Source organism: Hemitrygon akajei, unplaced genomic scaffold (genome assembly GCF_048418815.1).
Source record: "Hemitrygon akajei unplaced genomic scaffold, sHemAka1.3 Scf000118, whole genome shotgun sequence".
NCBI classification, from domain to species: Eukaryota; Metazoa; Chordata; class Chondrichthyes; order Myliobatiformes; family Dasyatidae; genus Hemitrygon; species Hemitrygon akajei.
The window spans coordinates 242447-259600 of NW_027332004.1; the positions used below are offsets into that span (position 1 = coordinate 242447).

General features: G+C 48.6%; 2 protein-coding genes across 2 annotated transcripts in view; both read left to right on the forward strand.

Annotated features, from left to right (window-relative positions):
* The window catches only part of LOC140723536 (NACHT, LRR and PYD domains-containing protein 3-like), a 114039-nt gene extending 108539 nt beyond the window's left edge, over window positions 1–5500 (forward strand). The window contains exons 8-11 of the mRNA XM_073038109.1: window positions 2900–2986; window positions 3140–3310; window positions 3466–3633; window positions 3797–5500. Of these exons, the coding sequence (XP_072894210.1) occupies window positions 2900–2986; window positions 3140–3310; window positions 3466–3633; window positions 3797–3884 (514 nt within the window). The 3' untranslated portion in view covers window positions 3885–5500. The remainder of the gene's footprint in view (window positions 1–2899; window positions 2987–3139; window positions 3311–3465; window positions 3634–3796) is intronic.
* Window positions 1–17154, forward strand: part of LOC140723550 (uncharacterized) — a 448657-nt gene that overhangs the window by 27701 nt on the left and 403802 nt on the right. The window lies entirely within an intron of this gene.

Consider the following 17154-nt stretch of genomic DNA (forward strand, 5'->3'; position numbering starts at 1 on the left):
TCCCCTTCCTCCTGTGGGGATCACTTCCCCATCTCCCTTCATCCTCTCGGGATCACTCTTCCTCGTTCCCCATCACCCTATGGGGATCCCTGTACCTCGTTCCCCTTCCTCCTGTGGGGATCACTTCCCCATCTCCCTTCATCCTCTCGGGATTACTCTTCCTCTTTCCCCATCACCCTATGGGGATCCCTGTTCCTCGTTCCCCTTCCTCCTGTGGGGATCACTTCTCCATCTCCCTTCATCCTCTCGGGATCACTCTTCCTCGTTCCCCATCACCCTATGGGGATACCTGTACCTCGTTACCCTTCCTCCTGTGGGATCTCTCTTCCCCATCTCCCTTCATCCTGTCGGGATTACTCTTCCTCGTTCCCCATCACCCTATGGGGATCCCTGTTCCTCGTTCCCCTTCCTCCTGTGGGATCTCTCTTCCCCATCTCCCTTCATCCTCTCGGGATCACTCTTCCTCGTTCCCCATCACCCTATGGGGATCCCTGTTCCTCGTTCCCCTTCCTCCTGTGGGATCTCTCTTCCCCATCTCCCTTCATCCTCTCGGGATTACTCTTCCTCGTTCCCCATCACCCTATGGGGATCCCTGTTCCTCGTTCCCCTTCCTCCTGTGGGATCTCTCTTCCCCATCTCCCTTCATCCTCTCGGGATTACTCTTCCTCGTTCCCCATCACCCTATGGGGATCCCTGTTCCTCGTTCCCCTTCCTCCTGTGGGGATCACTTCCCCATCTCCCTTCATCCTCTCGGGATTACTCTTCCTCGTTCCCCATCACCCTATGGGGATCCCTGTTCCTCGTTCCCCTTCCTCCTGTGGGATCTCTCTTCCACATCTCCCTTCATCATGTCGGGATTACTCTTCCTCGTTCCCCATCACCCTATGGGGATCCCTGTTCCTCGTTCCCCTTCCTCCTGTGGGGATCACTTCCCCATCTCCCTTCATCATCTCGGGATTACTCTTCCTCGTTCCCCATCACTCTATGGGGATCCCTGTTCCTCGTTCCCCTTCCTCCTGTGGGGATCACTTCCCCATCTCCCTTCATCCTCTCGGGATTACTCTTCCTCTTTCCCCATCACCCAATGGGGATCCCTGTTCCTCGTTCCCCTTCCTCCTGTGGGATCTCTCTTCCCCATCTCCCTTCATCCTCTCGGGATTACTCTTCCTCGTTCCCCATCACCCTATGGGGATCCCTGTTCCTCGTTCCCCTTCCTCCTGTGGGATCTCTCTTCCCCATCTCCCTTCATCCTCTCGGGATTACTCTTCCTCGTTCCCCATCACCCTATGGGGATCCCTGTTCCTCGTTCCCCTTCCTCCTGTGGGATCTCTCTTCCCCATCTCCCTTCATCCTCTCGGGATTACTCTTCCTCGTTCCCCATCACCCTATGGGGATCCCTGTTACTCGTTCCCCTTCCTACTGTGGGGATCACTTCCCCATCTCCCTTCATCCTCTCGGGATCACTCTTCCTCGTTCCCCATCACCCTATGGGGATCCCTGTTACTCGTTCCCCTTCCTCCTGTGGGGATCACTTCCCCATCTCCCTTCATCCTCTCGGGATTACTCTTCCTCGTTCCCCATCACCCTATGGGGATCCCTGTTCCTCGTTCCCCTTCCTCCTGTGGGATCTCTCTTCCCCATCTCCCTTCATCCTCTCGGGATTACTCTTCCTCTTTCCCCATCACCCAATGGGGATCCCTGTTCCTCGTTCCCCTTCCTCCTGTGGGATCTCTCTTCCCCATCTCCCTTCATCCTCTCGGGATTACTCTTCCTCGTTCCCCATCACCCTATGGGGATCCCTGTTCCTCGTTCCCCTTCCTCCTGTGGGATCTCTCTTCCCCATCTCCCTTCATCCTCTCGGGATTACTCTTCCTCGTTCCCCATCACCCTATGGGGATCCCTGTTCCTCGTTCCCCTTCCTCCTGTGGGATCTCTCTTCCCCATCTCCCTTCATCCTCTCGGGATTACTCTTCCTCTTTCCCCATCACCCTATGGGGATCCCTGTTCCTCGTTCCCCTTCCTTCTGTGGGATCTCTCTTCCCCATCTCCCTTCATCCTCTCGGGATTACTCTTCCTCTTTCCCCATCACCCTATGGGGATCCCTGTTCCTCGTTCCCCTTCCTCCTGTGGGATCTCTCTTCCCCATCTCCCTTCATCCTCTCGGGATTACTCTTCCTCTTTCCCCATCACCCTATGGGGATCCCTGTTCCTCGTTCCCCTTCCTCCTGTGGGATCTCTCTTCCCCATCTCCCTTCATCCTCTCGGGATTACTCTTCCTCTTTCCCCATCACCCTATGGGGATCCCTGTTCCTCGTTCCCCTTCATCCTGTGGGATCTCTCTTCCCCATCTCCCTTCATCCTCTCGGGATCACTCTTCCTCTTTCCCCATCACCCTATGGGGATCCCTGTTCCTCGTTCCCCTTCATCCTGTGGCATCTCTCTTCCCCATCTCCCTTCATCCTCTCGGGATCACTCTTCCTCGTTCCCCATCACCCTATGGGGATCCCTGTTCCTCGTTCCCCTTCCTCCTGTGGGGACCATTTTTCCCAGCACTTTTCCTGTGGTGCGGGTCTCTGCGCGCATCTCCCATGGAGATTTTCCCACCCGCAATTCTTCCTCTCAGAGGGACAATCTCTCATCCTTCAACCCTGGCCCTTCCGAGATTCTCACATCAGGAACACTATTCTAACTGTTGGGGAAGGAGACAGAATATGGGAAATTACAGAGTCACATTGACAGTAAATTACTGGCATTCAGTAGTGAAATTTGACAGTAGTGGGAATCCCAATCAGTGATATACTGAAGCGTTTCATGTTTCCAGAAATATCCGAATGACAGATATTCCCTCATACCCATGGTTTCAAACTCTTTGTTGATTAGTTTTTCTCTTTGTGTTTAGACTTGGGGGTAATGACCTGGGAGATTCAGGAGTGAAACTGGTGTCTACGGCTCTGAGGAACCCGGAGTGTAAAATAGAGAAACTGCGGTAAGTACCAGACTGTTGGAGATTGTGTTTACAGTTACTGGGTGTCAGAAATTGAATATCAAGCTGATCAGTAATTGTGTTACTGATAAACACTGGGGATTTCCGATGTCTCCTGTCTGTGTGTCCTTCACTCTCACTCTCTTTCAACCCCAGGCTGAACGATTTTGGCCTCACAGGTTCTGGTGCCGAGGATCTCGCCTCCACTCTCAGTGCAAACTGTACACTTACAGAGCTGAACCTGAGTACTAATAAACTGGGAGATTCAGGAGTGAAACTGGTGTCTGAGGCTCTTGGAAACCCGGAGTGTAAAATACAGAAACTGTGGTAAGTACTAGACTGTGGGAGTTTGTGTTTACAGTCACTGCGAGTCTGACATTTGACATTGATATGATCAGTAATTGTGTTACAGATAAGCACTAGGGACTTGTATTGTGTCCTGTCTCTCTGTGTCCTTCACCCTCACTTTCTCTCATCTCCAGGCTGTGGAAAGTTGGTCTCACGGATTCTGGTGCCGAGGATCTTGTCTCGGCTCTCAGTGGAAACCAATCACTGACGGAGCTGGACCTGAGATTAAACTCGCTTACGGACCGATCTGTCCCTGCTCTCCGTCGCCTTATACTGGCCGTCCCATGTCTGGCCTATATTGAGTGAGTATTCTTGTTAATGCTCAGTGTGATAAAATTTCAGTGGATCCGCGGGTTCACCGGTGATATTTGTTTGTCAGAGTTGTTGAAATATTAACCCCAGCCCGCTGTTACAGTCACTGTTGTATCATTTGTTTATTTCCCTGTATTCTTCCCTCTGTTTCAGGCTGTGGAGAAATCACTTCAGTGAGACTGGGGAGATGGAACTGAAGTCTCTGCAGGAACTCAGACCTGGACTGACAGTGAACTTGTGAACATCTGAATGAGTGAACAACCCCACCCAAGGGATGGGGACATTTTGGTCGATTCCTCACCATCCCCTTTAACGACAATGCTTCAGGTTTAATTCCCAATGGTTCTAACGGGTCACGTTTCCAACGAAGCACTCTCTGATGTTGGAGATGTTACCGCAGGCATGTAATTCCGCTTTGTGCCCAGCGGCGCTATTTCTGCTGGATGTCCCGGTCCGAGAGTTCATTTAAGTGAGGCCTTGGGGAAATACACAGATAGAAGAGGCGGGGCTCAGTCTGGGACACCAGTGTCTGGGGTGGGATTATCCTGAGAGAGAACACTTTTGCTCACTATGCTGAGGACAATACATTTAGAAGTCTGGCCGACGTCATGATGTTAAATGGATAAATACCTTGGTAGCGACCCTGGAACTGCAGCGATCTCGGACACTGTCCTGAGATGTGAGTTTCTAATCATCGGTTTCCTGAAGCGGAGTGATGGTGAGAAACGGGACTGATTATTCAATCTGTTACTCGTTGTCACTGGTCAGTTAATTGTGTGTGACTCTTGAGTGAATCAGGAACAGCTTATTTATTTCCGCAAGTTAGCAGGTTACACGTTGTTTAATTTACATTTACATTTGTCATGTGTGTTGGCGCGTGGCCTAGTGGACAAGGCATCGGACTGGTAACCTGAAGGTCACTGTTTCGAGCCTCAGCTGAGGCAGCGTGTTGGTGTCCTTGAGCAAGGCACTTAACACATTGCTCTGTGGTACCGGGGCCTAGTGCCCTTCCCTTGGACAACATCGGTGGCGTGGAGAGGGGACGGCTTGCAGCCTGGGCAACTGCTGGTCTCCCATCAAAAAAGCCTGGAAAAAAAAACCTTCCAAGACGCAAATCCATGGTCTCATGAGACTAACGTATGACTATTATTATGATGATAAACTGCTGTAACTTTCTGTCGGATGTCCCGGTCCGAGAGTTCATTTAAGTGAGGCCTTCGGGAAATACACAGATGGAAGGAACACGAAGGGGGGTGGGCCCTCAGTCTGGGACACCAGTGTCTGGGGTGGGATTATCCTGAGAGAGAACACTTTTGCTCACTATGCTGAGGATAATACATTTAGAAGTCTGGCCGACGTAATGATGTTAAATGGATAAATACCTTGGTAGCGACCCTGGAACTGCAGCGATCTCGGACACTGTCCTGAAATTTCAGGCCCCAGAGAATTACCCAGACAGGAAGAGCCCGGGGGTCCGGGGCTCACCTGGGACACCGGTATCCCGGGGTGGGATTATCCCGGGAGAGAATCTTTTTGTTCCCTTTGCTGAGGACGGTGCATTCGGCAGCCTGGCCGATATAATGATGTTAAATGGACAAATCCCTCGGCAGTGACCCTGGATCTGCAGCGATATCGGACACGGCCCTGAAGTGTGATTTTATAATCATCGGTTCCCCGATGCAGAGTGACGTTGAGAAACGGGACTGATTATTCAATCTGTTACTCGTTGTCAATGGTCAGTTAATTGTGTGTGACTCTGAGTGAATCAGGAACAGCTTATTTGTTCCTGCACGTCAGCAGGTTACACGTTGTTTAATTTACATTTGTCATGATGAAATCAATAAACTGCTGTAACTTCCTGTCTTGGTCTTGGACTTGATTTGAGTTTGCTCGGGAACCCCATCACCCACAGCGATCCAGAGCTTCTCGCAGAGGCACAGCTGAGGCTAAGGGAGGTTTGCTGCCCAGGATCTCGTAACCCCCACAGCACCCAAGCTGATCCCGTGCTTTTCTTGCTCCTGCCCCCCCCCACACTTTCATTGTTCCCCCCGAAACCTTTTTCCACACCGTAACCTTGCCTATTTTAACATCTTTAAAGGTTCCCAATGTATCTGCCTCTACCACCACCCCACACCAGCAGTCTGTGTAAAAAAAAAACCCTGCACTTCACATGTCCTTTGGAATTACCCCCATCTCACCTTTAAAAAGAGTCCTCTGTTATTTGACATTTCAACCGTGGGGAAATTACTGTCTCTCTGGTATTTCCATGTCCCCCATAAATTGTATAAAATTCAGCAGATCTACTCTTAGCCTCTCCCGCTCCAGAGACGACAACCCCAGTTTGTCAAAACTCTCAGTATAGTGCATGCTCTCTAATCCAGGAGGCATCCTGGTTAGCGCCGGCTGTATCCTCCGCAAAGCCTCGATGCCTTTCCTCTGATGGGGCCACCAGAGTTAATTACAGACTAACTAGAGTTTTGTAAACTCTCCATGGTAGCATCTTTCCTGAAAATCAACCAGCCCTTATCTCATTAAGTAGCCTCATGTGCAGCACCTTGTCAAATACCCTCTGAAAAACCAAGTAAACCATATCCACTGACTCTCCTTTGTTGATGCTGATTGTTATATCCTCTAAAAATTGAAACAGGTTTCCCATTACGGAACCTATGCAGACTTTGCCCTACTTTTTCATGTATCCGGACACCTCATACTCCAACATTTTCCTAACCATGAAGGAAGACTAATTGGCCTAGAATTTCCTATTTTTGCCTCCCTCCTTTCTTAAGGAGTGGCGTGACATGTGTAATTTCCAATCCACAGGAACAATTTCAGATTCAAGTAGTTCACAAAGGATACCAGTAATGCCTCTGCGATCTCATTAGCTACTCTTTCAGAAATCTGGTGTGTCGTAGAGACTGTGTTGACTGGCTGCATCACGGCTTGCTACGGAAACAGCAATGGAATTGAACCGAAAATCCTACAAAAAGTAATGGATTCGGCACAGTGGTTCACGGGTAAAACACTCCAAACCATTGAGTAGCCCTGAGAATGTGGGGCTGAGAGAAACAGGCCAGTTTATCGATACACTTCTGAGAGAGTGAGAGTGAGAGACACAGGCCAGTGTATGGATATGATCCTGAGAGAGTGGACAGAGACCCCTCCCTCTCCCTTCCCCCATCCCACTTTCACTCTGCCTCCTCTTCCAACTGGCTATCACCTCTCTCATGATTCTGCCTTCTTCTACTACCCATAGTGCTTTCCCCTTACATTCCTTCTTCACCTCTCCTGCCTATCACCTTCCTGCTTCCCCTCCCCCACCTCTTGATCTTTCCTCGGATTGGCTTTTCACCCTCCCCCTTTTTTCTATATAGGGCCCCTGACCCCTCGTTCTTCAGACCTGATGAATGGTCTCGGCCCGAAACGTTGACTGCTCATTTCAACGGATGCTGCCCAACCTGCTGAGTTCATCCAGCTTTTGTACGTGCTGATTGTATAAATATGTCCCTGTGAGAGGAGGACTGAGAGACACTGGTCAGTTTATTTATATACTCCTGAGAGAGAGAGTCTGAGAGACACTGGTCAGTTTATTTATATACTCCTGAGAGAGTGAGTCTGAGAGACACTGGTCAGTTTATCTATACTCCTGAGAGAGAGAGTCTGAGAGATACTGGTCAGTTTATTTATTTACTCCTGAGAGAGAGAGTCTGAGAGACACTGGTCAGTTTATTTATATACTCCTGAGAGAGAGAGTCTGAGAGACACTGGTCAGTTTATTTATATACTCCTGAGAGAGTGAGTCTGAGAGACACTGGTCAGTTTATCTATACTCCTGAGAGAGAGAGTCTGAGAGATACTGGTCAGTTTATTTATATACTCCTGAGAGAGTGAGTCTGAGAGACACTGGTCAGTTTATTTATATACTCCTGAGAGAGAGAGTCTGAGAGACACTGGTCAGTTTATGTATATACTGTTGAGAGAGTGAGTCTGAGAGATACTGGTCAGTTTATTTATATACTCCTGAGAGAGTGAGTCTGAGAGATACTGGTCAGTTTATTTATATACTCCTGAGAGAGTGAGTCTGAGAGATATTGGTCAGTTTATTTATATACTCCTGAGAGAGTGAGTCTGAGATATACTGGTCGCTTATGTATATACCGCTGTGACAGTGGGAATAAGTGAGCAGAGGCTGAGGACGAGCTCGCTCCCAGTGAGGTAAGGCTGGGTAAAGTCCTTTAATTAATCTAATTAGCTTAGAAGTAGGTAATGGAGGCAGCAGTTAGGGCAGTCGAGTGCTCCGTATGCAGTACGTGGGAAGTCAGGGCAAGCACGATTGTCCTTGATGACTACACCTGTAAAAGGTGCATCCAGCTGCAGCTCCTGACAAACCGTGTTAGGGAACTAGAGCTGGACCTGGATGATTTCGGATTTGCGAGGCAGAGGCAGAAATAGACAGGAGTTTCAGAGAGATAATCACCCCTAAATGTCAGGAGGGAGGGAGCTGGATGACTCAGGAGAGGGAAGGGGAATAGACAGGAAGAGCAGATCCCCCTGTGGCAGTTCCCATCAACAATAAGTATACCGTTTTGGATACTGTTGGTGGGGACGACCTACCAGGCACTAGTTGTAGTGGCCGCGTTTCTGGCACGAAGACTAGACCCTCAGATCAGAAAGGAAGGAGGGAAAAGAGGAGAGCAGTAGTGATAGGGGATACGATAGTTAGGAGGACAGATAAGAGGTTCTGTGGGAGAGATTTAGAATCTCGGATGGTCTGTTGCCTCCCTGGTGCCAGGGTCCGCGATGTCTCGGATCAAGTTCTCAGTATTCTCAAGAGGGAGGGTGAGCAGCCGGATGTTGGCCGAGTAGGGACCAACGACGTGGGTAGGAAGGAGGAGGGATCCTCCAAACAGAGTTCAGGGAGTGAGGTGCAAAGTTGAAGGACAGGACCTCCAGTGTTGCAATCTCAGGATTGCTCCCCGTGCCACGTGCTAGTGAGGCTAGAAATAGGAGATAATACAGCTAAATACGTGGCTAAGGCGATGGAGCAGGAGGGAGGGCTTAATGATTCTGGCCAATTGGGCTTCCTTCCAGGGAAGGTGGGACCTGTTCCGACGGGACGCTTTACACCTGAACTGGAAGGGGACTAACATCTTTGTAGGTAGGTTAGCTAGTGCTGCTCTGGCGGTGTTTAAACTAGATTTGCAGCGGGAGGGGAACCAGAGTGTTAGAACAGATGATGAGGTGGAGGAGGATAAAGTATCTTGCGAGAACTGCTTGTATCGACAGAAATCAAAGGATCGTATGTGATAAAAATGTTCTCAGGTGCCAAACTGCGGAAGAGGCGTCTGGCTTTCAAATAGAGAAAGATAGGAGACAGAGTTTGAAGGAGGATAGGTAGGTGATAGAGAAGGGACCGAAGGTTTGAAATGTATATTTCAACGCAAGGAGTGTTATGTACAAAGCGGATGAGCTCACAGCGTAGATCAGTACTTGGAGATATGATGTGGTGGCCATTACAGAGATTTGGATGGCTCAGGGACAGGAATAGTTACTTCAAGTTTTTACATGTTTCAGGAAGGACAGGGAGGGAGGCAAAAGAGGTGGGGGCATGGTACTGTTGATCAAAGATAGTGTCACGGCTACAGGAAAGGTAGAAGTCATGAAGGGATTGTCTGCGGAGTTTCTGTGGTTGGCGATTAGGAACAGGAAGGGGTCAATATCTTTACTGGGTGTTTTTATAGGCCGCTCAATAGTAACAGGTATATGGAGGAGTAGAAAGGAAAACAGATCCTGGAAAGGTGTAATAATAACAGAGTTGTCGTGTTGGGAGATTTTAATTTCCCAAATATTTATTGGTATCTAGCTACAGCAAAGGGTATAGATGGGGTAGAGTTTATTAGGTGTGCTCAGGAAGGTTTCTTGACACAATATGTAGATAAGCCTACAAGAGGAGAGGCTGTCCTTGAATTGGTATTGGGAAATAAACCTGGTCAACTGTCAGATCTCTCAGTGGGAGAGAATTTTGAAGATAGTGATCATAATTCTATCTTTTTTAACATAGCTTTGGAGAGAGATTGGAACAGACAAGTCAGAAAAGCGTTCAATTGGACTAAGGGGAATTATGAGGCTATCAGGCAGGAAAATTGGAAGCTTAAATTGAAAACAGATGTTCTCAAGGAAAAGTACGGAAGAAAGGTGGCAAATGTTCAGGGAATATTTGTGTGAAGTTCTGCATAGCAACGTTCCAATGAGACAGGGAAGTTATGGTAGGGTGCAGGAACCGTGGAGCACAAAGGCTGTAATAAACCTGGTCAAGATGAAAAGAAGAGTTTACGAAAGGTTCAGCGAGCTAGTTAATGTTACAGATCTAGAAGATTATAAGGCTAACAGGAGGCAGCTTCAGAAGCAAATTAGGAGAGCCAGAAGGGGCCATGAGAAGGCCTTGGCGGGCAGGATTAAGGAAAACCGCAAGGCATTCTACAAGTATGTGAAGAGCAGGAGGATAAGACGTGAAAGAATAGGGCCTATCAAATGTGACAGTGGGAAAGTGTGTATGGAAACGGAGAAAATAGCAGAGGTAATTAATACTTCAGTATTCACTGTGGAAAAGGCTATTCGTGATAATAGTGAAGACTTGCAGCAGGTTGAAAAACTTAAGCATGTAGATATTAAGAAAAAGTATGTGCTGGAGCTTTTGGAAAACATCAAGTTGGATAAGTCGCCGGGCCCGGATGGAAAGTACCGCAGGATACTGTAAGAGGCGAGAGAGGAGATTGCTAAGGCAATCACTAGGGACGGGAGAGGATCCAGAGGATTGGAGAGTTGCGAATGTTGCTCCTTTATTCAAGAAAGGGAGTAGACATAGACTTGGAAATTATAGACCAGTGAGTCTTATCTCAGTGGTTGAAGATGATCCTAAGAGGCAGGATTTATGAATATTTGGAGAGGTATAATATGATTGGGAATAGTCAGCACGACTTTGTCAAAAGCAGTTCGTGCCTTACAAGCCTGATTGAATTATTTTGAGGACGTGTCTAAACATATTGATGAAAGAAGAGCAGTAGAAGTAGTGTATTTGGATTTCTGCAAGGCATTTGATAGGTACCCCATGCAAGGCTTATTTAGAAAGTACGGAGGCATGGGATCCAGGATGACATTACTTTGTGGATCAAGAACTGTCTTGCCCACAGAAGGCAAAGAGAGGTTATAGTCGGGTCATATTCTGTATGGAGGAAGGTTGCCAGTGGAGTGCCTCAAGGATTTATTCTGGGACTCCTACTCTTCGTGATTTTTATAAATGACCTGGATGAGGAAGTGGAGGGATGGGTTAGTAAGTTTGCTGATATCACTAAGGTTGGAGTTGTTGTGGATAGTGTGGAGGGATGCCAAAGGTTATAGCGAGACATTGATAGGATGAAAAACTGGGCTGAGAAGTGGCAGATGGAATTAAATCCAGATAAATGTGAAGTGGTTCATTTTGGTAGGTCATATATGATGGCAGAATGGTAAGACTCTTGGCAGTGTGGAGGGTCAGAGGGATCTTGGGGTCCGGGCCCGAGTCCATCGGACGCTCAACGCTGCACAGTTTGACTCAGTGGTTAAGAAGGCGTAAGGTGTATTAGCGTTAATGAATCGTGGTATTGAATTTAGGAGCCGACAGATAACATTGCAGCCATATAGGACCCTGTTCAGACCCCACTTGGAGTACTGTAAACACGACGAAATCTGCAGATGCTGGAAATTCAAGTAACACATACAAGATGCTGGTGGAACGCAGCAGGCCAGGGAGCATCTATAGGAAGAAGTACAGACGAAGTTTCAGTCGGAGACCATTCGAAAGGACAATCTGAAAGAAACGATAGTAAGATTTGAAAGTAGGAGACGCAGGGGGAAATCCGAAATGTTGGAAGATAGAAGGGGGAGGGGTGAAGCTAAGAACTAGAAAGGTGAGTGGGAAAAGGGATACAGAGCTGGAGAAGGGAAAGGATCATGATTCGAGGCCTAGGGAGAAAGAATGGGGGAGGGGAGCAGCAGAGGGAGATGGAGAACAAGCAAGGAGTGATTGTGAAAGGAGCAGAGAGAGAGAGAAAAAGGGGCGGGAATAAATAAATTTGAGATGGGGTAAGAAGGGAAGGAGGGGCATTAACGGAAGTTAAATAAATGTTCATGCCATCAGGTCGGAGGGTACCCAGACGGATTATAAGATTGTTTTTCCTCCAACCTGAGTGTGGCTTCATTTTGACAGTAGAGAAGCCATGGATAGACTTATCAGAATGGGAATGGGACATGGAATTAAAATGTGTGGCCACTGGGAGATCCTGCTTTCTCTGGCGGACAGAGCATAGGTGTTCAGCGAAACGGTCTCCCAGTCTGCGTCGGGTCTCACCCATATATAAAAGGCCGCACCGGGAACACCGGACGCAGTATACCACACCAGCCGACTCACAGGTGAAGCGTCGCCTCACCTGGAAGGACTGTGTGGGGCCCTGAATGGTGGTGAGGGAATAAATATAAGTACAATTGTAGCAATTGTTCCGTTTACAAGGATAAGTGCCAGGAGGGAGATTGGTGGGAAAGGATGGGGAGGGGGGACGAGCAGACAAGGGAGTCGCGTAGCGAGCGATCCCTGCGAAAAGCAGAAGGGGGGAGGGAAAAATGTGCTTGTTAGTGGGATCCCGTTGGAGGTGACGGAAGTCACGGAGAATTATACGTTGGACCTGAAGGCTGGTGGGGTGGTAGGTGTTACGTACCCGTGACACGTGACAGTGGTGTACTTGTCACGTGACAGGTGTTGAAGCTATACTGGACTTGAGGTAATGGTCTTGTGATGGTGGAGTGACGTCATTTTTCCGCCAGTAGAGGTCATGTGACAGTTTTTTTTTCCAGGGTACAAAAGGAAGACCCCTCCCTGTGAGGAGGGGCAGTTCGTGGCTAGATTTGCCCATGTTGACTTCATGCCACTGCGTGATTTCATGTTATGACGCAGTTTAGTTGAAAGATGGATTTTTATTTAATGCCTAAAGTTTAAAAGATCATTGCCAGCAGTTTCTTTATAATACTGCTAGTTGAGTATCAGTGGAGAGTGAAGATCGGAGTTCGGGAGTTGAAAAATCGAGGAAAGTCGATTTCGGCGGTGAAACAGGTTCGACCTTGTTTGATCCTCATTCGGAAGGAATTCGTCGACTGTTCTCGTGTTAATCCCTGTGAAATAGCAGAAAGGATTGGGAACAGTGTTGTAAAGGAAAGGTCAGTGCCTTGAAGCCGTTTCATTTTCCAACTTCGTAAATTCTTCTTGGGAAAAGTATAGTTCGACTGGGAACCGCAACGACACGACGTGAAGGAGAATTTAAATCGTCTTAAAAAGTCTCTCCCTTAAATGGACTGTAAGCATTTTGAACTGTTTAAGCTGCAGCACAGCAGCTGATTTCTGGTTACGTTAGTGATTTGTTTATTTTTAGGGGTTTGTTTTTCAGTGTTTAATAAACATTTTATTTGTTATAAAAACCCCTGCCTCACTCATATATTTATTGTTGCTGAATCCGTAACAGAGGTAAGGACAAGGGGAACCCTAACCCGAGTGGGGTGGCGGGTGGATGGGGTGATGGCAGATGTGCGGGATATGAGGGAGATGCGTTTGAGTGCAGAGTTGATGGTGGACGAAGGGAAGCCCCTTTGTTTAAAATAGGAAGACATCTTCGTCCTGGAATGAAAAGCCTCATCCTGAGAGCAGATGCGGCAGAGACGGAGGAATTGTGAGAAGGGATAGCATTTTTGCAAGAGACAGGGTGGGAAGAGGTATATTCCAGGTAGCTGTTAGAGTCTGTAGGCTTGTAGTAGATATCAGTAGGTAGGCCTGTCTCCAGAGACGGAGACAGAAAGATCATGGAAGGGGAGGGAGGTGTCGGAAATTGACCAGGTAAATTTGAGGGCAGAGTGAAAGTTGGAGGCAATGTTAATGAAGTCAACGAGCTCAGCATGCGTGCATCTTGTTACTCCTGTTCTCCCTCACACAATATTTATTAGCTAAGTTTGTCTTTCATTTCAGAAATTCTGCTGACAATTTTTCAATCCATTTCACGTCATTCACATATTCTGCGCGCTCCTATATATCAGCTCCCCGCTTTCATTATGAATGGAAGGGAGAGGCAGGCAGAAAAGAAGAAGACTGCACGAGCAGTGTGTCAAAATGCGTCACACGCCTACGTTGGCAATCTTTTCAGTAATGACTGATCTTTACCGGCATGCATTGTCTTTCGATGCCAGTTCCGAAAAGCTCGCTATCGCTCTAACTTCAGGGTTTTTTTTTCAATGTGCACGGGCTGTTTCTGACGATCTGCCTCTCAGAGAACTCGGTGTCAATGCAATTCAATTAAAAGCAGGTTTTAAACAAAATGTCCCCTGTTCACGAGTGGCAGACAATTGAAAACATTCAGCATATTTTCTGCTCAATTCAAAGCTACGTTTTGAAAACTATCGCCCTGACTCTTCAAAGCCCAATAAAATACAGATATAAAGGGATTATCCTTGAACGGGAAGAACTTACAGCCTGCGGTATCAATTAAATTAGCGAGGTGGTTGTGTTCTGTAAAGACGTCGGCGCTGCCGGGTCAGATCCCTGGTAAGAGGATAACACTGCGACTGAAGTACAGACTGATAGGAATTTAGTTCATCCCGGAGCCAGAGAATAACAGCCGTACAGAGAAAGCCGCAAAGCCATGCGCTTGAAATGGCCACTCTCAGTGACAAATGATTGCGGACAGATGATTGCTAACAAAATTATAGGAAGGGTTCTTCTTTCTCTTTGTTACTGTGTATGTAAATCAAAATGGCTTCTTTGATTTGCTAAAAGTAGGAAAGCTTCTTTGTTGCGAGAGAGTGCTGGAAGCTTGTTTGGGTTAAAATTTACTGATAACGAGAATTGTATTCCTTTGTAAACCAATTTGGATTAATCTTGTTATTTCTTCTGAGTCTGTAAGCTATTGTTGGCGGGCTTTTGGGGAGCCGGCGCGAGTGGGTGAGAGAGAGAGAGGACACGATGCTGTAAACTGGGCGAGGAACGGACCCCAAGCGGGGGTCCAAGGCCAGGAGGTACCCCGAGGAGAGGAGATGAAGCTGGATGTGCTTGGTTGACCACTTCGGATGGTCCTGAGTTGCGAGTCGAGGAGTTCGGAGGGGATCGAATGGTGGCCAGAAGACTTCAGTAATTGAACTCCAACGGTTGTGCACTAAGTGGTTTGGACTTTGATAAGTTTGGCGCCTTTTCGTTATTTTCTTTTCCTTCATATATACTGTATGGCTATTAATCAGTTATAGTAACCTTTATAAACTGTAATCATTTAATCGCATATGGTGTCCTGTTTGTTCTTTGGCGAGGCGAGGACATCACACAGCATCCACACCAGCTGATTATCCAGTTTGGCGGGGCCGAAGGCTGCTCCCCCTCGATGAGAACGAGCTGAGCGAGCCTAAGGCGACCCAGGGGGTTACATTGAGGGGTGCTCGTCCGGGATTGATTTCTGTGGAAGCTGTGTGATCGCCCTCTTTAAATCATGCCTGCGGCGAAGAGCTGGTGTGCCTTTCCGGGTGTGCGTTTGCTGGCTATCGCTGCACGTGCGTTGGGTGGGGTGGCTGTTGGTGGGCGTTGTTCGATTTCCGAATAGCGTTGACGAAAAGGTGGTGGGGCCATGGGCTGTCCATGCTGTTAAGAGAGCGGGGAAGGACTGGTGGGTATATTTCAGCTGTGGTGGGCTCCGTTCGGTTGTTGGAATAATGTCTAGTCCTAAAGGGGCGGAGGCGTGGGCGGAGCGGACCTCTCAGTTGTTGGATGAGTGGCAGTGCTTGGCTGAGGGAAAGCGACAGGGATTGGTTGAAAGTTTGAGTAGGCGGGCTGGTGACGTAGTTAGAACTGTCGGGCGCAATTATCTCGAAGTGACAGCTGCCAGTTCTGGGAAAGTGTGGGAAAATGCGTTTGTTTCGACTGGAAGTCAAATGCCGCAGCTGGGGGGCTTACCATATCTGTTGCAGGAGATTGGTGGAAAGTTGTTAGGGTATCCCTTTTGGTTAGGGGGGCAGATAAATTGCTTGCAGTGCCAGGGCGATCTGTCAAGGGGATCAACTCCTCCCTCAGTAGTGCAGTTGATTCGAGAGCTGTCGGGAAACTTAGAGGAGGCCCAGTGGGGGAACGGCTTGGGGTCTCTGGGGGAGCACGTTCCCAGCAATGTACCAAGGAACTCCCGAAAGAAACAGACCCTATTCCTGAAGGCTTAGAAAGACCACGCACTCAGGTGTCGTTACGGATGGATGAAAGCCCCGTTAAAAGCATCCTCGACACCGGGGCGCAGGTCAAGTTGCTGTACAGCTCGTTTTACAACCGGTATTGGAAGCATTTACCCTTAACGACAATGAGGGCACTGGGGATTTGGGGTACCAGTGCCGGTGTTCATCCAGACGACGATTATTGGTCAGTGAAAATGGAGTTCTTAGAGGCCAATGTGGGGGTGACTGAGGTTCGTGAATCGTCAATGCTGATGTGTCCGGACATTGTTGAGACGGGCAGCGTTTCGGTTATGGAGGGGTCCAACACCCTGCTGGTGTGGAGGCGCCTGGGGGCCTGCCCGGAGGAGGCGGGTGAGAGCTGTTTGGAGGCATTGTCGATGCACCCAGAGTTTCGAGCTGCTTGTGAGGACTTGTGTAATAGCCATGGTAATAGACTGCCAGTTATGGGAAAGCGGGGGGGGGGGGGGGGGGGAATGCATTTGGTTCGATTGGAAGTCAAATGCCGCAGCTGGGGGGTGGGGGGGAGCGTACCATATCTGTGGCGGGAGATATTGTGTAATAGACTTGTGTACCGAATTCAAACGAGAGCCGGTGGTGGTACGGCCTGGGGCAAGTATCCCAGGGTGAAACCCTCTTAGTGGACTTTCCGAAATACCACGAGGGAGGGGAGTTGACCGCTGAAGACACCTAGGTGAGAGAGAGGTCGCGGCGACTGGGCCCTGAAGCCGTGGGAGACGTAGGCAGCGTGAGTGTGGAGTATAGTGCGCTGAAGAGGCGCACTGTCATTGACCAGAATACGGCCCTGAAGGCCGAAGAGGCGATGGCCTGTCTGAGTGGTGCGAAGTGGTTTAAGGTGCTGGATCTGAGGAGTGGATGTTGCCAGATCCCGATGAGTGAGGCCGACAAGGAGAAGCCGGCCGTTATAGGTCCCCTTGGATTCTTTCGGTCCGAAAAGATGCCACAGGGCATATCCGGAGCCCTTGCAACCTTCCCGCGGGGCATGTGGAAGACCATGGGGGATGTGGAGGTGATTGGAGTTTTGGCAGATGTGGATGACCTCGTGATATTTGGATTTGCCTCGGGAGAATATGAAGTGAGGTCGTTGCAGGAGCGGCTGAGAACTACCGTGTTAAAGTGTTTTCTGGACACGTGCCAGGGCTGGCGAAGGTCGCAGCTCGTGAGTCACTGTCTCTACGGAATCAAGTTTGAAATGAAGACGGAGATACTGGAGAAAGTTG